The 22734-nt window shown below is 38.4% G+C and overlaps 1 protein-coding gene across 2 annotated transcripts in view; it reads right to left on the bottom strand.

The window, feature by feature from the left end:
* Irbp (Inverted repeat-binding protein) overlaps positions 1–22734 on the bottom strand; it is a 56578-nt gene that overhangs the window by 10562 nt on the left and 23282 nt on the right. For both annotated transcript variants that reach the window (XM_083142542.1, XM_083142543.1), the window contains exons 6-8: positions 21051–21244; positions 15683–15764; positions 7183–7260 (exon numbers count right to left, since the gene is read on the bottom strand). In XM_083142542.1, the coding sequence (XP_082998668.1) occupies positions 7183–7260; positions 15683–15764; positions 21051–21244 (354 nt within the window). The remainder of the gene's footprint in view (positions 1–7182; positions 7261–15682; positions 15765–21050; positions 21245–22734) is intronic.

A 22734-nucleotide genomic window follows, 5' to 3' on the forward strand; every position in this document is an offset into this window, starting at 1 on the left:
AAACAAGGAAGAAGAAGTAGTTACACCTCGATAGTTGGAATGAGGAAATTTGAAGAGCAAGAATGAAATTCAATGAAGAAAAAAGTGAGGTGTTAATAACAACAAGAAACAGACCCATAAATGTACCAAGAATAAAGGTAGATATGGAAGAGATGAGGGTAGTGGAGAGCTTCAAATATCTAGGAAGCATAATTGAGGGAAGTGGAAGAATAGATGAGGAGGTAAACAGAAGAGGACAAATGGGTGGTGGACTCTATCAAAGCATTCAAAGATTAATATGGAACAGGGAAATGCAAGAATACATATTATACATATACATATTATACATGCCAATAATTACGTATGGAGCGGAGACTTGAACAATGACAGAGAGAGACAAAAGACAGATGCAGGCAGTGGAGATGACATTTTTAAGGAGTATATTGGGGAAGACTAGAAGGGATAGAATAAGGAATGAGGAGATCCGACAGACAGAAGGTGTGGTGAAGCTTCAGGCACAGATGAGATGCTTCGGACACATGAAGAGGATGGATGCAGAAAGACTGCCAGAAAGAGCTTACAATGCACAAGGAGTGGGAATAAGGCCAAAGGGGAGACCAAGATGTCAGTGGACAGAGAGGAATATGAACTGATTAAATCAATGATGAGAGAACCAGAATGATAATGCATTACCCAGGGCAACTGACTTCATGGAACATTATGTCAGAGGTTGGAATGTTCCCCTTCCAACTTATTACTCTCTGCTACAGATACCCATAGAGATTCATGCAGATACTCGAAACTCCTTTGAAATTTATACACATTAGATACAAGAATTCCATGTTATATTATACTGTATCAATCTACTACTGTTATTTATTTATTTATTTCACCTTGTTTATCATGGTGAAGTTAAGTTTCTGGAGACCTTTTTTCTACTTAACTAGCTCAAAAATATTCCTATGTTCACAAATAAGATCTCAAGTACACTACAGTCCCGCTTAACCAAATTTGATGGGACCGATGGTGCTAAGGTTGAACGAAAATTCGATTAAACCTGAATAAAGGTTTTTTGATATACAGTACGTACATATGTATTTCAGCACGTAGGCATAAACAAAAAAGCTTACAATGATACGTAGCCATTTAACTCAAGGACATGAATTACAGTAACATCTAAAAGCCGTATGACTAAAACAATAAAGTTCAATTCAGTTTCTTAAAAAAATGATATTTTCTTTTGCTTAAGATTAGATGAACGCTTCTTAGCAGCTCGATCTAAGATGTTTAAACGCTCACTAATAGTAAGGTTTCAGGTGCAACGAACTGAATTACAAATCTCAACTGGCAGGTGTCTCTTGACCTTGAGTGTACAACACAGTACGCATGCTAAATATAGATGGGGATAGGGGAGTGGGTGAGTATAGCCAACGCATCGCAGCAATGAACTTACTCTTTGATAACTAACTATTAGCCCAAATCAAAGACAAAAGTGCTTCTGCATAAAACATGGTCGCGCACGAGTAGCTTTTTTGAGCGATTCGGTTAACCTGAAAATTCAGTTAATTGGGATTCGGTTAAAAAGGACTGTAGTGTATTACCATAGCCAATAAATATTCTCTACCTTGGCCATACCAGAAATAATGCAATGTGCACCATGCTCTGTCAGCCTTTACCCTAGACCTGGTCAACCTCAGAGGCATGTAGCCGCTGTTACCGCAGGTAACACCAAAATATAAAGAATTGAAGAACCTGTCTTAAAATATTATTACGTACATAAACTGGTAATTTTGTCCTAAAGTAAACATTGCACACTGACATTTTTTCTGACACCGGCAAAAGCGAAGAGGAGGACTGATCCGGTACCCTCCTCAGGCAACATGAGGAAATGGCCCTGTGCCACCGCAAGGAAGACTTCGCGTAGCGGCAAAAAATGTTACGGCGGGAGGAGTAGGAGGTGGGTTATTGCCATGCATGTTTAGCTGGCGCAGTTACCGGTGATCCTTACCGGATACAGATCAGTGTTGCCATATTCAATTGACAGAAAAGAGCTAAGTCGCCTAATCAGGTCTATCTTACTCTGAAGGTGTCCAGTCACACTGGGGAACGATGGCACAGTGGTAGCGTCACCGCCTTATAATCAAGGGATCCCGGGTTCCATACCCAGTGGAGGCACAAGTGGTTCGGATCCAACTTTAAACTGTCCCGATTAGCATTACTGTGCATGAAGTGGACTTAAATCAACAAATCAAAATTTAAAAAAATCAAATCACACTGGGGGAAAAGCAAACTACCAAGTGATATTTTGTATTTACTCTAAATATCAGCGATTACGAAAGTCCTCTTTGTCCTTCTTCGACATCATGAGCAAGAAGGAGAGGAGAGGGATGAGTATGATCAAGGGGTCCGCTGCCCTAAAAATGTCAACCTAAAATTCTATATTTTACACATATATTATTATTTCGGTTACAGGGATTTGTGATAATTGTTGAAAGGGCCGATTGAGATTGACATACGTTGTCGCAGGAATGCGATAATTTCGGACTGAAGCAATGTTTTTGAGGTGGTAGAACTGTTTTTGGGTGAAAACATTACTTAGAAGCATAATTTCCCGATTGTTATCTTAGCATGCTCTGAAGTGTCAGGTGTCGCAGGTTCGAATCCTCAGCAAGAAATGGTTATTTCAATGTTCGTTGTTATTATTTTACATAATTATAAAAATTAATAATTACATACACAAAGATATAATAATTTTATTTCAATAATTCACCATGCATCCTCATCATCACGATTATCCTATAAAGCGAAAGCCTTAAAGGTAGCAAAGGACGTAAAATATACGAAATAGTAGTGGTGTCAGAAATGAGATTTCAGTGGATTTAGCGTAACATGGGATTGGGAGTAGTTAGGAAACAGATGAAGACTACATCTACTCTACGTCTTATTTGAAACTAAAAGTTTCGCGATTTGGGCAAATCTGGTTTCAAAAGAACTAAGATGGCAACAATAGTAGAACTGGACTTCTTGCAGGTTCCGAAGGAAATATTGGGGAAGCGCCGATGCTGAGAGGGGAGGGGGCAAGGAGGGTGCTTCACGTGTTACAAAAGTAAACAACGGTTTGTGGGAGGGACTGTGCAGTGGTGTCTTTCGTCTTTATGTTGTTTTCAGGCATTGTCAATTAATTAATGAAGCTTGCTCCAAGTTCCGAGGTGGCGGGTTCATCCTATCTGAACAGTGTGTGTAATCGTGCGATAGAAGATATTTTGAAGCAATCTTTCGGTTCAATCTTTTGCAGAAAAAAGCGAAATTGTGGCGAAAGGGAGGCCAAAGCCTATTTTGAACGATTTAAAACCCAAGTCGTCTGCTGGATATGACTGACATTTCAATGTTTCATGGTATAACGACTATTCGTGGTTATGTGGATGTGCGCAGTTGTCAAAACTATTTTGTTGGCAACGTACTCTATTTTCGGGTGGAAAAAAAAATGTGGAATTCAGATGTGGATAACATGGACCATGACGCACCCAAAAATTCAAATTCAAATGAAAAACTTCACTTTATGACAGCATCATAGAACTTTTTTTGATTAGATTTGATTGATTTTGTTTCGCTTGTGTCACTTTTGGCTAATTTGCAAAGATGGGGATGAGTGATGATATGATGAAATTGATGAATAGACATCACAAACGTCCATGCCCAAGCCAGGATTCGAACCCGGGACTCCAGCATCATATAACTATTTTCAAAGAATTGATTGATTGATTGATTGAGTTTATTTTACTTCGCGTTTTGTGCCTCTTGGCTAATTTGCGAAGATGGGGATGAGTGATGAAATGATGAAATTGATGAATGGACATTCACAAACAACCAAGCCCGACCGGGATTCGAACCCGGGACCCTTGGCATCGCAGCGCGATGTGCTAACCACTCGGCCACAGGGTCGGGCTATTTTCAAAGAAGAGTCGACGGATTGATCATCTCTATAAGTAGCCTTCGTTGTTTCTGTAAGTATCAAATTACGTATTATTGTGTAAACAACCAATGTTTGCGATTTCACTTCAGTCCTTATGACAACATTTTTTTTTCCTGATTAATAACTTTACCAAAATCTAGTATTGAATTGCAGACGTACCAGATTTATATTTTATGAACTACTTGGAAGACATTGAAGGGGGGGGGGGCATGAGGTGGGGAGGTGTCCAAGTCTCCTTAAATGTCTTACTCAGAACCGGTAACACTTTTAAAAATTTCACGCCATGCCACTACTGTATTTATGAAAGAGATGAGGACTACTGAGTGAGCAGTGTACTGTAGTATTGTAAGATGGGCAGAAAGGAGTGAGTGGCCAAGGCAGGAGGATACAAGTAGAGGGCAAACTCTCATCATCTGATTTGTGAGTAACAGTGCAGTGTGGCATTGCAGTCATTCCAGAAGAACAAGGTGGTTACGTGAAAACAAGGGTGTCTTTCCTGCAGTATTGTTTACCTCTCCACTCAAGCAGCTCCCTGACAATCCTCTGCTGCTTACTGGCCTTGATGTAGTGTGCAGGACAGAAGGTCGCACTGCACAGAGCAGAACAAGCAATTGACCCATGATTAGAGGATAGGTGAACTAAGGGACGTTTTATGCAGAAAAATTACCTCCTGAAAATACTCCCCCCTGGCAGTGACATGCCCAGGGGTGGGGGGGATGGGTTGATGGGGATCATAACCCCCCTTTGGTTCAGTATTTCTAAAAAAAAGAACATCGAAGGTACGAAAAGATGACAAATGAGGACGGACTGCCAACAGTGTATATATAACCCCTCCCTTTCAAAAATCCAGGACACGGCTCTGTCCCCTTGGTCCAAGAATAGCAGGATACCAACTGAACCAGAATGTACTCTGAAAATTGTCACATGTTGGATTGAACTGTTCAACACATTGGTTTGAGTTTATATTTTAAGTCCACTTTATGCCCAGCTAGGCTAATAGGGACTGGACCTACAGTTTACAGTGAGATCCGAACCACCATGTGCCTCCACCGGGTATCCAGGACCCCTTGAATACAAGGCGAGGACTTGACCACTATCCCACCGGGGAGACCCAGGTAACATGGTTATTAGTGCATCAGTACATTATTTATCAGTAGTTTTAAACACAGATAAAATAATTATATCTGTTTATTCTTCTTAGAACTTAAGTAGCATTATATACTGGTCACAAAAAAGTTTTGCATAAATCAAAATTTTTATTTTCTGCATCACAGAAGCCACACATGTCGATACCTCCGACTAGGGCAATGAAAGTACAAAACACAAAACGTACTTAAAGAAAATTCTGAAGGATATAACCAAAATAAACAAAGTAAAATGCAACAAAAAGATCACCAATTACCAAGGTGAGTAAACCTATCAGAAACCCCTCACCATCTAGTCAGTAACGCGTGTGGCCTCCACGAACACGTAGACATTCTCGAACACGATGGGGCATGCTGAAAACCAGGTTATCCAATGCATGTTGTGGAAGATTGTCCCATTCCTGAATGGCAGCGTCTATCAGATCACGTAGGGTTTCTGGTGGGTGAGGGCAGTTTGCAATGGCATGTTTCAGAAGGCGCCAGGCATGTTCGATACAATTCATATCGGGGAGACTGCTGGCCAGTCCATCCGATGGATTGCATGCCTTCGAAGGAAAAGGTCCACTGAACGGGCACGGAGAGGACGGACATTATCGTCCACCAACGTGAATCCTGCACCAACATCCTACGCAAATGCCCTAACGACAGGTCGAAGAACGCTGTCCTCGTATGTCTGTGCATCCATAGTACCCTGTATGTGAAGTAATGGCGTCCGACGATCCAACATGATTCCTGCCCAGAACAGTGCCGAACCACGCTGTTCCTTCTGAAGTTGGGTTGCTGTGGACGTAGGACGTCTGCACGCAGAAATACGGATATGCCTGTCTTGTGCAGCCATTGTCTTGCGTGGTCTTCCTTCTCTGGGCCCATCTGCTATTGAATGGGTCTCCTGGAATTGCTTCCACACCCTAGAAACGTCACTTTGATTACAGCCTACCCGATGTGCTACGTCCACTTGCTTCATACCTTCCTGTAGTAGTCACTATTCTGATTCTATCCACTGTTGAAAGTGTGTTTCGTGGCATTTCTAAAATGTAAACCATCACCATGACAACCATTACAACCTTCCTTGAGACGTCCAGTCCTTTATACTCACCCTTCTTACGAACTGTGAGGCAATCGGTGGGTGAATCATGAGGTTAAAACGTGAAACATGCTTCAAAACCTGGCCACAGACATGCACCTGCTCTTTTGTGTGTTGAATGTGTGCGCTTCAAAGGTATGGCGATTTGTGGCGTCAGTGGTGCAGGATATGAAAAACTTGCAATATGCAAAACTTTTTTGACCAGTATATTTCATTGTATCCGGACAGTCACAGATTTCAGCCCTGGCATAGGTACAAATGCTTCTTCATCAATTTCACCTAATCATCATTCATCCTCATCAGCGTAATTAGCACAAAGCAGTAGACAAGTGATGTAAAATATTAAAAATACAAAATATTATTCCACTTGTGTAATCTCTTATGAAAGCCACATGCTGATTACATCAAAAAGTTTGGTGAACAAAAACATTTAGCCACTACAATTTTATTAGTATTACAATATTAATTAGTTTTTAGGAAAGGTTCATTGATTCATTCTAGCTTATTAACATCACATTTCTGCCGCTGTTGGATAATTACAAACGATTGGGATGAAAGGTGACAAGATGAAACGGATGAAGGGACACTCACAAACAAGTAAGAATGATATTTTTTCTTGTATGTACGCATTGCTTGCATTGTAGAATTATTTCTCTTGATGCTTGTAATAACCGTAGACTACAAGAGAAATAAGTATGAATGATACAACACAATCCCCACACAGGTTTATACTGGGTATGAGTCCATGTGCGCGAGCCTCGTTGACCTGCAACACTGAGTTACCTGGTTGTATTACGTTGAAGTGACACCCCTTACACCTCTTGGCTCAGGTTCAGGATACAACAAATTATGTATATTTAGAGATTCTAGTTCTCAACATAAAGTAATTCCTGCTGTCCAGTCTTGTAACAACCACAAAGGAACATGTTGCCACTTGCCCTGCACCGAAGTGTAAAATCTGTGAAAACAAATGTTTTGAATTCTACAAAGGAATAACTTACCGATGTGAATTTAATCTTCCTTCCAGCCCAATACTGAAATTTGCAAATATCAGATGGCATAAGGATTTCTCCCGTTCCCTACAATAAGAGAAGAAGCATGAATTAATGTGTGCACAACACCCACACATACATTTGTGTGGAAAAATTCAATGTCAATACCTTAAAGATGGAAACAAAGGTATGCACCTTTCCATACTGCAAATATTACACTACTTCTCTTATACAATCACATAATTCAGTGTCCTTTGAAAAAAAAAAAATGTTAATTTCTTTTTCCGCAAAGAAAAGTAAAGCCAAAATAAAGTTTTCTTCACAAAACAGAACAGATTTCAACTGTGTTTCTGGTATGAATTTAAATGCACTACTCTTCACTTGATACGCTTAATGAAGATTCTATGTCCATAACATATAATAAAATTTGTAAAACACTTTAGGAATCATCATCAGGGCTGGTTGCCCCTCAATAACAAATATGTTGCCGCACGTGACGTAAGAAGTTTTCTACTGTCATATATAATTAAATATACGAGGGTCTGTCAAAAGTTAGTTGCACAGCATGAGAAAACAAACCAGGAGTGAACATTCATGAAACTTTTATTTGCACATAAAAGTTCCATACAGAAACTAATTTTCGAAGTAGTCACCTTTTTTATTTAAACAATTGTTGAAGCGTGTCACAAGTTTGTCTATGCCTGCTGCGAAGTAGTCACGTCCAACGTCCGATAACCATTGACGGGTTGCAGCTTGTACCTCGTCATCCAAGTGATATAGTCGCTTTGCAAGTTCTTCTTTCATGTGTCCGAAAACATGGAAATCACAAGGTGCAAGATCTGGGCTATAAGAGGGGTGATCCCACACTTCATACCAAAACTTGAGAAGAAGATCCAACATCAGTCTTGCCGCATTTGGTCTCGCATTGTCATGCAGGAGCACAATGGCTTTCGAAAGTTTACTGGCCGTTGATCTTTAAAGTGCTTTTCACAATCGTTTTAAGGTTTCAGGATGCATTAATCGTGGCATGCTTAGGCATGAATTCTGTATATGCCACCTTCTCTGTTGAAAAACAGCGTCAGCATTACCTTCCCCGCAGATGGAACTGTTCGGCACTTTGTTCGAGTCGGGGACGTGGGATGTTTCCACTCGAGGGAGCTGCGTTTCATTTCAGGTGAGAAATTATGAACCCATGACTCGTCTCCGGTCACAATTTTGTCCAAAAACTCCTGCCCTTAATGTTTATAATGTTTCAAAAATGCATAAGCACTGTCAAAATGCTTCCCTTTGTGTTTGTCCGTCAATAGCCGAAGCACACATCATGCACAAACTTTACAGAATCCAAGATGCTCGGCAATGATTGTATGCACAGTTCCATATGAAATACCAAGTTCTTTGGGATTTTGTCTATTGTTATGCATCTGTTCGCAAGAATGAGTTCATTCAGGAGAGCACCAATCTCCGCATTTGTCGAAGTTGATGGTCTGTCCTCACGGTAAGTGTCGTCGATATCTGTACGTCCGTTCTCAAACATGGTGCACCACTTTGTGATAGCTTGATGCGATATTGCATTTTCACCATACACTTCGTGCACCTGCCAATAAATTTCTGTTCAGTTACACCCTCTTGCCCACAAAAACCGAATCACTGCACGCACTTCCACTTTGAACGACACCTGCAGCTGCCAAAACATGTTCACGACTGGTTAACAAGCAACCTCCAAATGCCACTTCAATGCCGCTGTGTAATGTGTCACAGACACATGTCTGCAGTGTTGGCAACCTGCTGCAAGAAAATTTCCCGGTACCAAAATTTTTGATGGGGTTGTGCAACTAATTTTTTGACTGACCCACATATTACGTTTTATTTTATTAGCAAAATAAAAATGCATTCAAATTATACTAAATTCAAAGTAAAGTGTAGTAAAAAAACTTCACGTTCTCATACAAAGACTAGGGATTTCAAATTATCCATCAGCTCCATTTAAAGCAACAGATAATTCAGACTATCCACCTACAGTGGAACCCCAATCTCACATTCCCTGATTTTACATTTTCCTACATTATACATTCAATAAGAGAATTTTCTTCGATTTTACATTTTAAGTTTTACCATGTTGGTCCCTGGAAAATCATAAATCAAGGTTACACTGCATGTGGATATCTGAAGTGAACAGAAATATCCAATACATGGATTTTTCCAGAGAATCTTCACTGTATTCAACATGGTCTGCAAGACGACAAACTACTGACGAAGGGGAGGGAGAAATGGGATTGCATTGTTACCAGATCATGGTGTTTTTACATGTTATTGCTGATGCATTCCAATGTTGAAATATTACCAATTCAAATTATAGCAATTTTATGTTGGACATTCTTGTTATACATTTTAGTATTATCCAGGTTCCATTGCAACTATTCCACATGAACCTGAGTTTTGTTTAGTAACATTCACAAACTGCCACATGATTGTAATCAAAATATTAAAATAATAATATTTTAATCACTGAAATCCAATATTTGCAATACTGGTATAAAATTAATGAAAAATACACATGATGGGTTCCTTCAAATGATGTTGGGTGCACCCTCTTAAATATGTGTGGGGAATGATACTTTATTCGACAGCCCATTTTCAAATACAGACATATAAATAAATTTTATGATAATTTTCACAATCACATAAATCTGTAAATATGTATGACACTAATTTATTGAAAAAATACTTTGATTGATTGATAGAGTTTATTTTACTTCGCGTTTTGTGCCTCTTGGCTAATTTGCGAAGATGGGGATGAGTGATGAAATGATGAAATTGATGAATGGACATTCACAAACAACGAAGCCCGACAGGGATTCGAACCCGGGACCCTTGGCAAAATACTTTTATATTTTTATGAATATAAAGACATAATTTGTATTATTGTACAGAAAGATGAGTAGGTCAAGTTTTAACAATAACTTTTAAATCTTTTTATTATTTCATCTGGGCACTGATTGAATAACATTACCAGATGTAGGGTACACCCCATACAGCACACAAAGTTTCAGACATATTTCAGAAATATTACAATCTTTCATTAATGTTTATAACATTCTGGTTTCGCGTTGACATTACAGAAAGCATCACATGAAGTCCCAGTTTTGTTTCTGAAACATTGCAATGTTATAGTTTCATTGTCTAGTTTCTGCAACGTCTCATTTTTCTTACATCTCTGAGAAATGTTTCAGAGACATTTCCGCAACGTTGGATTCGGTCATCATGCATGCGTGGCGGCCATCCGGGACATTTTCTGCGGTGGCCATGTTGTTACCTTCAACGCTGACCGGGAGTCGTGCACATCTTATGAAGAATAATGTTGTTTATTGCGTGGTAAGTTGAATATTATTAATGCCAAAGTGTGTTTAATTGTGTTATACTTATGCACGCTATATATTTAATCCGTGTTGTATAACGTGTGTGAAAAAGTGAGTGGAAACAAGGCAGTTCAAGCCAGTGTTTAAAGAAGTATTTTGTTTTGTTTGTTTAATTAAAGAAGCACTGAACTTCTCCACTTCATGAAACTATAATCGCGAGAAATAAGTTGCCTGCGTTGTGTGTAGTGAAAAAGTGAATGGTCGAGACGCAAAGTATTTCCCTGCATGTTTTTACTGTTAAAAATAGCTATATATTTAGTTACGTCTGTGAAGTGCGCCACATTTTCTCGTTTACGGTATATGACCCCATCCCCCGTAAATTTTGCACAAAGTTTGTCTTCTTCTTTTTAAAAAATGTTGTTTCTCACTTCCCTGTGCGTAGTGAAGAGGCGTAGAATACCACGTAAGTTGTTACGTTCATAGCCTCTATCTAATACAAATTACGAATTAACTGATTTGTTCTGTGACATCGTTACGTAATGTAAGTCTACGGCAGCACCACAGCCACGGTCATACTTGTTAGATCAGCTCTCGGTTGGTTGCACAAGCTATCAAGAATAAAATTATCCTATGAAAAAACCTTTAATAATAGCTCAAATGAACATAGCAGTCATAATCAAAATTCTGTTTACAATGAAGTGCAATTATAAACAAAACAAACATGATGCTGGCTTAAAAAAAAACACAGCCCTCTGAAAGTGACAGTATGCCATGGCTACTAGTAGTGTCACAGTGCCATGACTAGACAGTGTATATTATAAAAGAATGACTAGCTATGCCAGGCTATCAAGCTAGTGTTTATATAAGTATTTTGACCTGCCTCATTATCCACTATAATGTGAGAAGTTCTTGTGATGAAATACATGTAAAATCAGAAGAGATTTTGTTGTATACTTTCATCTTTTCATGCTGCTTATCAGGTCAGGTAGATAATGTGCAAAGCTAGCTTTTCCTATATTTCCAGCCATCAATCACCACATGGGTAATTTTTTGTGTGACAAAACTAAATTGCTAATTATATTTCTATCTTAATCACTTGTTAGGTTACTCACTTATGTTAATAATCTCTCTCTTTCTCTCTCATGTAGTCTTGTATAGTTTTGTTTCTCATGAGGCTTGTGATGCCCTCCATATACTATATTCATAATTAGGTAGGTAGAATTATAGATTATTGACAAGAATAAAATAAAAGGTTAAAATGTAATTATGATGCTGCACGATTGCACAAGTTGCAGATGTTGTATTTAACTTGACATGCTAAAAGAAAGATGAAACATGAATTTTTTTTCTACGGAATGCCGAGGAATTTTTAAAAAAGTAGATGGAAACACTAATTTTCACTAATATTAACTATTTGGATGTTACATGACATATTGAGCATTCACTAAAAACCTTTATGCTAGTTCTGAGCAAATAATATGAAGTAAAAGCAATTTTTCTTGCCAAAATTCAATCTGTTTTACGGCATTCTCTGAGGTTACATTTATAGAAAAAACTGATTGGTGCTGACATGAAGAATGTAAATTCTTGATGTTGCTTTGCAATTTTCTTCAAGGCTATGATGTTTATGACTCCCACAGTTAGTTTTTATGCAGATTTAGCAGTAATTGAGTATTTTATGGCTGATTTAAGATTAGTTTCTTTCGCAAGAATGATCATTTTTTGACAAAATTTGGATTTCAAGTTACAGTAATTCAAAACTATGAAACAATACAAGTTTAATATACTAGATTTGGGTCGTTTGTGGTTCAATTGTTATTATTAAGTTTGAAGAGGTAAAAAATTGGTAATATTTAGTTGTTTTTATGCTAAAAATCCATTCAATCATCATTTCTTTGTAATTAGGTAGGTAGAATTATGGATTATTGACAGAAATAAAATAAAAGGTTAAAATCAAATTATGATACTGCACGATTGCACAAGTTGCATATGTTGTATTTAACTTGGCATGTTAAAAGAAAAATGAAGCATGAAATTTTTTCTGCGGAATGCCGAGGAGTTTTCTAAAAAAGTAGATGGAAACACTGATTTTCACTAATATTAACAACTTGGATGTTACATAACATATTGAGCATTCACAAAAATCTTTATGCTAGTTCTGAGCAAATAATATGAAGTAAAAGCAATTTTTCTTGCCAAAATTGAATCTGTTTTACGGCATTCTCCGAGGGGACCTTTATAAAAAAACTGATTGGTGCTGACATGAAGAATGTAAATTCTTGATGTTGCTTTGCAGTTTTCTTCAAGGCTAAGATGTGTATTTTACTTGTGCAAAATATTGTTTTTTGAAAAGAAAATTCTGACCAGAATTGATATTATGACATTATTTCCTTTCAGGAAAAAATGAATGTTACTGCACTCCAACAAGAGGTTATAGAGGAGAACCTGCAATGAAATACTTCTTAACAGAACAGAAGCAATTGTATTTTGACAAATTTAGACAAATAAAGAATATATTTTATGAAAAAATATTATTTTTACGTATAATAATTTTTCTTTGATGTGATGCATGTCCAATTTTTAGAGTTCAATGGTGACATGGATAGTGTCTGATCACTCGCTGGTGTAAAAGAATGTATCAAAGTATGCTTATTTATATTTATTTGGTTCTTTGAATTGATGTTTTAAGTCCACTTTATGCATAAATAGGGTAATCGGGACTGGACCTACAATTCAAAATGGGATCCGTATCACTGCAATGTGCCTCTACCAGAGTTTCGAACCAGAAATCCCTTCATTACAAGGAGCTTAATTCAATTTCTCAGTGTATTCTGGAACTGACCAACCCATCCTAACCACTATAACAACGTTGAAAGTCAAACATGGGTGAAATATAAATTATTAAAAAATAATAGAAATGAGAACATATAATTATATCTTTGAAGTAATAATTCAATGGAAATTGCTCACAAGTAACATTAAGAGAATTAATTTCTCTAACTAGTAACCACAACCTCTGATACACACTGCACATTTAATATTATAGAGAATGTCAAAACTTTTCATTGATTTATAAATTTTTAGTTATTATTCAATTATATTATTCGTATTGTTACTGCCTAAAAATTGCTAAAGTTTAGCTTGTCTCCATTTTACACCTGTGAATTGATATTTCCCAGTTGTGGTTACTGGTTCATTTACTGAATTTATTTTGTGGTCAAAGTGTATCTACATTTCTCCAATTATGTAAGTATATAGGATATTATTACATTCATTTTGAATTTTTATTTGAGATACGTAAAAGGTGAGAATGTCACATAGTAAATTTTAGTATCCAAAAGTTATATTTGAAGACATGTGCTCAATTTGTGATGTTTGAAATTAATTTGGAATATTGCTGTGTAATTCTGAAAGTTCGAACACCATATAGGTTGAAAACCATACATATGGAACATGTATTCTGTCCAGGAAAAATGTTTTTATTCATACAGACACATTAGAGTAGAATTTTCAGATGACCGTGACTCATAGAATCATGAATGGTTTTCATACAACACTAAAATGCTTCCAGCTTCTCATCTATTAGTAGAGGGGATGGGAGCATTATGCTGATCACAGCACTCAAATCCCACCTTCTTTGTTGGTTGGTGGTTTTAAGTCCACTTTATGCACAGTAAGGCTAATCGGGACTGGACCTACAGTTTAAAGTGGGATCCGAACCACTTGTGCCTCCACTGGGTATCGAACCCGGGACCCCTTGATTACAAGGCAATGACGCTACTACTGCGCCATGGGAGAGGCCCCACCTTCTTTGTGACAGGGTGCAACAAACCACGGAGAGCTTATTATTACATGTAAAACTTTACACACATTTGAAGGTAGTTTAGGATTTTGTGGCGAATACGAGTATTTTTCTTTTTTTTTTTTTAGTTGTAACTGTTGTCTGGTTTGAATGAATGTGTATTTCGTAATTTTATGCACTTTTTCCCCCCTCGAGAGTAATTGTAGCAATTGAGATACGTGGTCATTTGAGGAGAGGTAAAAAAAATATAATTAAATATCATTCCTAATTAGGTATCAAACATTGTGAATTTTATTTTCAGGAAATGATTTACAAATAAATATTGAAATAAAGGGGCTTAACCCCAATAGGCCCCCTTAAATATTTCACTCGTGAATACAGTACTGATTCCATTCAATATAACCGTAATGTAAAATTATATCACTGTAATGTAGCTGAAATATCACAAAACCTTACGGAAATGTATTTGTAATGTTACACTGACATGTTTCTGCAATGTTACATTGACACGTTTCTGTAATGTTGCACTGATATGTTTCTGTAACATTACGAATGTTATGTTAGATTCGCGGACATTTTTACATTGCTGAAACATACCTGAAACATCACAGTAATGTTTCGCAATGTTGCTGCAATGTTACAATGTTTCACGAGTTACGTATCCGTAACATATCTGAAACCATGTTGTGCTGTATGGGACCTGGTGCTGATCTCTGACACAACAAATGTTGCCAGATCACCTTGTAATTTTGAAAACAAAAAAAACAACAACAAATTTTTGGTGAATATGCGATAATTAACCATATAAAATCGTCTGTAATGCACAAAATGCATAAAAAAATATAGTTTCTTTAACAATCCGATAAATAACAACACAGACCATTGATACACATCAAAAATTATTGCAAGCGACTCCATATCTGTCTTTCATCCACGTATTGCTTCGTACATTACACACCATGTAGTAACATTTTCCGCATACTGAACGTTCATGTAGAGCATGACTTTCTTGTTTAATGTTCAAAAAATATCCACATAGACAAAGTTAATACCCAGTGCAAGTTTCTGTACAAAAGTTACGTCCATTCAAAATCGGACATCCAGTATTACATCTACACCACACATTTCAAGCATTTCAGTTAGGAAGATTAAATGTTGTAATATTGAAAAACGTGTGCGACTATGTGCTATGTAGTAACTGTCCAAATGGTACATCTGGAACTCTGCTAAAACACACAGTTTATGGCACAATATTATGAAGGCACACTACTGATAAAAAAAAAAACAAAAAAAAAACACTATGCCAATTTTCTACATGCACCCACAATAATAAATATCTGCATTTGCTTACACTGTGGAATATTTCAGTTGTCACCTTCACTGCTTCATTGGTTGATCTATCCAATAAAACTTTCTTTGGAATATAAGCACGCCTGCAAAAAATTATATAACATATGTACTAAAATTATAATCTATCAATACCAAGTACATGGGTTGGACATTTAGTAGTGGCAACACTGCTGTCATGAAACTGAACTGCTGCTTCTCACTTATAATATATATTAGTTTGATACCTAAGCTACCTTCCAATAAATGAACTCTTCCATCCAACACTAGGTATATGCGCAGTGATGAGAGGAATAGATTACCGTTGGAGTTGGCCGTCTAAAGTTGTGTAGTCAGAACACCACTAATGTGAAAGTTCTGGTGATTCTTCCAAGACAAACCGTCAATACGCAGTATTACCAGTGATCGAAAAATTTTCTTCAAAGCTACGCGCAAGCTCTGAAAATCAGGTGCCAGGAAACTACCTACTAGCAATTGTGCATACTACAGTGTGTTTCAAAAGTCGCACAACCCAAAATTTGAAAATGTACATCATGAAAACCGTAAGAGGTATTTACACCAGGTTTTCTGCACTAAACGAATTATGTACGCTATCACTGGATTAATAAATTTATGTTAGCATATATCCAAATAAAAGCAATTAGATTATTTTAAATATATTGTTAATTTGCTGAAAACATCTGAGAATTGATTTTCAACAACATATATACCAACGTAGACATTTTCAGCGAAAAATGCAGGTTCGACCAGGACTCAAGCACGGGTCTCTCATATATAGTGCCATTGCTCTAACCACTGAGCTACTGAGCATGCCTGGCCTCGCCGATTTTTCGCTGTCGCTGTTTTACCTGCGTGGAATCTTTTCTGACAGTGCTACCACAACGGGATCTGTTGCCTTTGAAATACAGTAGACTTCGACGTTGCCTGGTTCCTCCCACATGTTAATTACTGAAGATCAGGCACACACAGGAAATGTACTACGTAGAAATTTTCAGCCAAAAATGCATTAACATCTCTGCACTGAGAGGAACCAGGCAATGTCAAACTCTACTGTGTTTCAAAGTCAACAGATCCGTTGTAGTAGCACTGGCAGAGACGATTCCACACAAGTAAAACAGCAACAGAGAGAAATCAGGCGAGGCCAGGCCGGCTCAGTAGCTCAGTGGTTAGAGATTGTACGGTATGCCAGAGACACAGGTTTGAGTCCTGGTCGAGCCTGCATTTTTCGCTGAAAATTTCTACGTAGTACATCTTTTGTGTGTGCCTAATCTTCAATAATAATAACAACTCTTCACAATTTGTGGGATCATTTGTTGGTGTTTGACTAGTCATAAAAGAGTTGCTTTGTGAGGTACAGCAGAAGCAGGGGATTTTTCTTGGAAAACCTCTTGCACATGAGTGTGAGAATGAGTAGCAAAATACTCTTCAGCAATGCACACGTGCTGCTACAAAGAATACGCCATGCTGAATCACTTAAAAGAACAAGCATGGAAGCGTGGAAAGTGAGCGAAGAGAAGAGAATTCAGTGTAACCAGAGGCAGACTAGGATTCTCTCAAGAGTCCAATTTTGGCACAAAATCTTGGTTTATGATTTTTCACGTAAATGTTTAGCCAATACTTATACACATGTGGCATGCATCTGTTGACAATATTTCGACCTCCTAGCATACCATATATGTCCCAAAAATGGCACTTTTTCACTCAACCCATAAAATTGCCAATAAAAATCCATCAAATGTTGCACATGACCAATATTGGTCGCAAATGACAGATTGACATGGCATCAGTCATCAATTAGGACCCTTCGATAATTTCTTACGTATTTTTCTCACTCAAAAGTGCATTTCTGAATAAATGTTAACGCTGCCTTCCGCTTTGTCTTGGGGACAAAGAGTAAGAAATTATTACTGACACACTGGAATGTTCACAACGTTGATTTAAAAAATATATAATTTGCTAACTTACGCTGTACTGCAATTTGAACTTAGAATCATCAAAATTTCATACATATTACAGCATAAGATCACAGTCGCCAGGCTGAAATTTTTAGTCGCCATGGCGATCTGCCGACCGGGATTTTTTGAGCCCTGAATATTACTGTTCATTTTTGGAACATAACCTGCGATCTGCGTTGCAAAAGAAGAGCAGACACTTTCTGCTGAATCCTCCCATCATTTTGCAGGACAATGCTTGGGTGCTGTGGCTGATTTGTTAGCTCGATGGGGCTGGCAGATGCTCTACCAGCCCCTGTGACTTTCATTTGATCCCTAAGATGAAGCTTACAAACTGTTCCCAAGATTCTTCAGGCAACTGACCGTTCCATTCAAACTATCAAAAGAACAGGCACTGCTACAGAAATACTACGACTTCCACTTCGCTGGCCACGGGTTACACACAATGCTGGTGACTACATCGAAGGGCTGTAAAAGTTTCACAGAGGTGCCTCTTTTGTATCATTTCAGAATAAATAGTTGCCACTATTAAATTTCCAACCCACGTACATATAGATAGAAACTGGAATTATAGAATAGAATTCACAGTAGACCAATACTGATGTAATGTCAAAATTAATCATTTCTCATGCGAGACACTTATGTTTCTATGTCCTAGTTCTCCTATACATTGCATTAAATTTAATGATTTCACCCTCAGTCATGGGGTCCTTCCATACAAAATCATCCAATTAAAAAAAAAATGTTGCCTGATAATTTTAGGGGAAAAAAAATATTATTACACCGGTTTTGTACATGTTTTGGAAATCAGAACCAATGTTTTAAAAAAAAAAAATCTGCACTTTGATCTCGTGGGATGACAATTTTTCGAATACAGTTTTGCAGATGGTATTTTTTTTTTTTTTTTGCTTACACAACTGTTAACGGAAATTTTAATACAGTGGTAAAGGTAAAGTACTCCCCTGTGCTTAGCACCATGCCATGAAGGTGTATATGGGGTAACGCCCCACACTTTCTTGATCTGGTCGTGAGTGGGGGTGATGTGATCAGCATCACGCTCCTGACCACCTTTACCCCCCAGGGTTTCTCCCAGGTACCCATGTCATTCGACACTGGGTGGGTGCCGGGGCCGCTTCCAGCATTAGAAAAGTTCCCAGATTTGAACCGGCCAGGGATCGAACCTGGGATCTTTAGCATAGTAGTCAGATGCGTTACCGACTGAGCCACCGTGGCCCAAGCTGAAAAAACTTAAAATTTGGGAAAATGTAAAATCGAGGAAAATTTTACATTTTGCTACGTTGGGACCATCAACCTTGAATGTACAGGGTTATTATAAATGATGGACCCATTTTCAAAACGTCATAGGTAGGGAAGTACAGATCCAAATTGAACAAGCTATATACCAATGGAAAGAGGAAGCTTCAAAGTTTCTGACGAGCAGCGGCTGACGGGCTGTGGTGGTTGTGGAAGCGGCCGGTAGAGTTCGCGAGAGGACCGTCTCTGTCAGTTGTGAGCGAGATGGCAACCTTGGAGCACAAGGTTTTCTGCGTGCTTGAGTTCGCGAAAAGTGAGTCACAAATTGCAGTGCAGCGGGCATTCCGTACCAAATTTGGTAGCAAACCACCAACTAGGAAAAGCATTAGCAGTTGGTTTCAGCAATTTCAAGCGACTGGAAGTGTGTGCAAAGGAAAAAGCACAGGCCGACCGCGTGTGGTGGTTGCGGAAGCGGCCGGTAGAGTTCGCGAGATGACCGTCTCTGTCAGTTGTGAGCGAGATGGCAACCTTGGAGCACAAGGTTTTCTGCGTGCTTGAGTTCGCGAAAAGTGAGTCGCAAATTGCAGTGCAGCGGGCATTCCGTACCAAATTTGGTAGCAAACCACCAACTAGGAAAAGCATTAGCAGTTGGTTTCAGCAATTTCAAGCGACTGGAAGTGTGTGCAAAGGAAAAAGCACAGGCCGACCGCGTGTGTCAGAGAACGATGTCGAACGGATTGAAGAAAGTTTTGTGCGTAGTCCCAAAAAGTCTAACAACAGAGCTAGTCGAGAGCTTGGAATACCCCAACCAACGGTATGGAAAGTTCTGAGAAGACGTTTGCTGTACAAGCCCTACCGATTACAAATGGTACAGGCTCTCACACCCAATGACAAAGAGAAGCGTATCACATTTTGTGATTATCTGCTATCAAAGATGGAGGATGACGCATTTCTACAGCGTGTAATTTTTAGCAATGAAGCCACGTTCCACCTCAGTGGAAAAGTCAACAGACACAATGTTCGCATATGGGGTTTGGAAAATTCACATGCAACCGTGCAACATGAAAGAGACTCACCGAAGATCAACATGTTCTGTGCCATATCCAGTGCAAAGGTTTATGGACCATTTTTCTTTGCAGAAAGAACTGTAACGGGAATCACGTACCTGGACATGTTGGAACAATGGTTGTTCCCTCAAGTTATGGAAGATTCCCAGGACTTCATCTTCCAACACGATGGGGCTCCGCCCCATTGGCACCGATCTGTACGAGACTTTTTGAATGACTCCCTTCCTCAACGCTGGATAGGTCGCAGGGAATTGACGACCTGGCACTTCTGGCCACCCAGATCTCCGGATCTAACACCCTGCGACTATTTCTTATGGGGTTATGTGAAGGAAGCTGTTTACGTCCCGCCTCTACGAACAACTCTGAACGATCTGCGGAACCGGATCACTGCTGCCGTGCACTCGGTAAGAGCAGATATGCTTACGCGTGTGTGGAACGAGTGTGGCTACCGCGTCGATGTTTGCCGTGCAGCCAATGGTGGCCACATTGAACATTTATAACAGTTACAAACATTGTGGTAACAAACTTTGAACCTTCCTCTTTCCATTGGTATATAGCTTGTTCACTTTGGATTTGTACCTCAATAAATATGATGTTTTGAAAATGGGTCCATCATTTATAATAACCCTGTATAATGCAGGAAAACGTAAAACCCGGGAATGAAAAATCAGGCTTCCCCTGTATTTAAAAGCTATTAGATCTAGACCTGAAATAATATTAATTTTTTACCTATTGTACTATATCCTCTAAAATATTTAAGGAATTATGTTCAAAATCAATTTTTTTCTGCTAAAATTGAGGTGGCAATTTCGGCAACATTTTCTTTAAAAACAATTGAATTTTTAAGCCAGATTTCATTAACGAGAAGTTTTAGTCTTAGACTTTCTTTTTTTTTTTAACGTGTTGACCTACCTAGGGAGTGTCTGCAAATAAAAAGTGTGCGTTTTTACAACATGGCCTCAAACACGGATGTTCACGAAATTGTGAGTTTTCAGGGTTAAATATCTCCAATGGGTCTTCATGTAAAGTTCTGAAATTTGGCACAAACTCATAATAAAAATCTAAACTTTTAGGCTCAGCTAGTTTGGTCAAAGCTTACCGAACAAGATTGTATATGCCGACTGCCATCTTTAGGTCTGGCCCCAGGAAGCAGTGGATTCGACCCACGCTCCGTGTCTTGTGATCCCGTTGCTGAATGTGTGCCAGAAGGTCATCGTAGGATAGTGAAGGTGCAGAGAGCTTGTATTCATCATCATCATCACCATCCACATTTCTGGTGTGATCAATCAGCTCCTATAAGAACCAATGATTAAATGACATATTAACACATTCACTGCTGATCAAAATTTGAATACTCACCCCAGGTGCTGAATTTTTTGTTTTCCACATTATGTACTTTTATGGTACCTTGTAGTTACTAGACAACATAAAACACGTTTTTTTTTGTTATGGAAGTCATCATGAACAAATATGGCGGTGGACGCCTTTCGGCGCCATTAGCACACAGCATCAAATTTCCTTGCTCTGTGCTGAAGATGCCGAAAGGCGCTCACTGATACTTTTGTTTTTAGCTACATTCACAAACAATTCTGAGGGAGTTGTTAAAAATTATGATTTATTATGTTATACAAATAATTGCTTTAGTTTTTAGAGATAAAAAAATTACATACTTATTACTTGTACACACAGCAAACAAAATATTGGTACATTAAAACTTCTACATATTCTTTACATGACATACAGACATTATTTTCAAATCATTACTTTACTTGTTTGTGATAATTATAAAAACATGGATGCAAACACAGTCCAGGAGTACCTGGACAGATTACACAGTTGTAAATAGTGTCGGTTCTCTTTCCATTTTTCTTGCATTCCCGACATTTCTTCCACATTGTTCTTCCCTTTGGTCCTTGCGGACACTTTGTTGGTAGATGATCTGATTTTTTTGAAGGAGTTGGAAGAACTTCCAGTCTGGCTGATTTGCAGGGCAGCAAGTGTCTAATTATAACCAATCTGAAATCATATAGGTTCATTGTTTTGTTTACAGTGTATTTGTTGTGGAGGTGGAAAGCATTTAGAACCATAAGCTGTACGGAGTGGACAAACAGTTTTTTATACCACCTTATTGTCTTGCGATCACTTGGGTAGTAATCCATCATTTGGTCCTGTCTGTCTACTCCCGACATGTAGCAATTGTACTGTACAATCGGAAGTGGTTTCATGTGTTTTTCATTTCTTTTATTTATGATCTCAACTAATTCATTTGGAAATTCTGTAGATACATAAAGCACATCTCTTTTATCGCGCCACTTGCAGATCATGATGCCTCCATCAGAGTATTTCCCTGTGCTTTCCCCCTTTTTGAGTTTCGCTCGTGTTACTGTCTGTGGGATGTTTTTTCTGTTAGCCCTAAGGGTACCTGTGACAGATATATTATCCAGTTCACTAATAGTCATGCTCTCGATATCAATATTTTTAGACCTTGATGAAGTAAAAGGCCGATACATTTCCCCGCATCTTTCACGATTCATTTTCTGCAGTACTTCGCAACGAATGCAACAATGAACTAAATCTAAACTTCATCTACCGCCACATTCAGTACGACAATGGCTGCAGTAAAACTGGCAGGCTGATCTCCCGCCAAAATCAACTCTGCATGAAGCGAACGCAAAGTGCCAATCAGCACCCAACGCATATTGGGAGAAATCACCCAGACGCTGATCGGCACTTTCAGCAGTGAACGTGTTAAAAACACAATATTGTATAAATCTTTATTAAAT

The sequence above is a fragment of the Lepisma saccharinum genome, chromosome 21 (assembly GCF_977018435.1).
Source record: "Lepisma saccharinum chromosome 21, izLepSacc3.1, whole genome shotgun sequence".
Classification (NCBI taxonomy): domain Eukaryota; kingdom Metazoa; phylum Arthropoda; class Insecta; order Zygentoma; family Lepismatidae; genus Lepisma; species Lepisma saccharinum.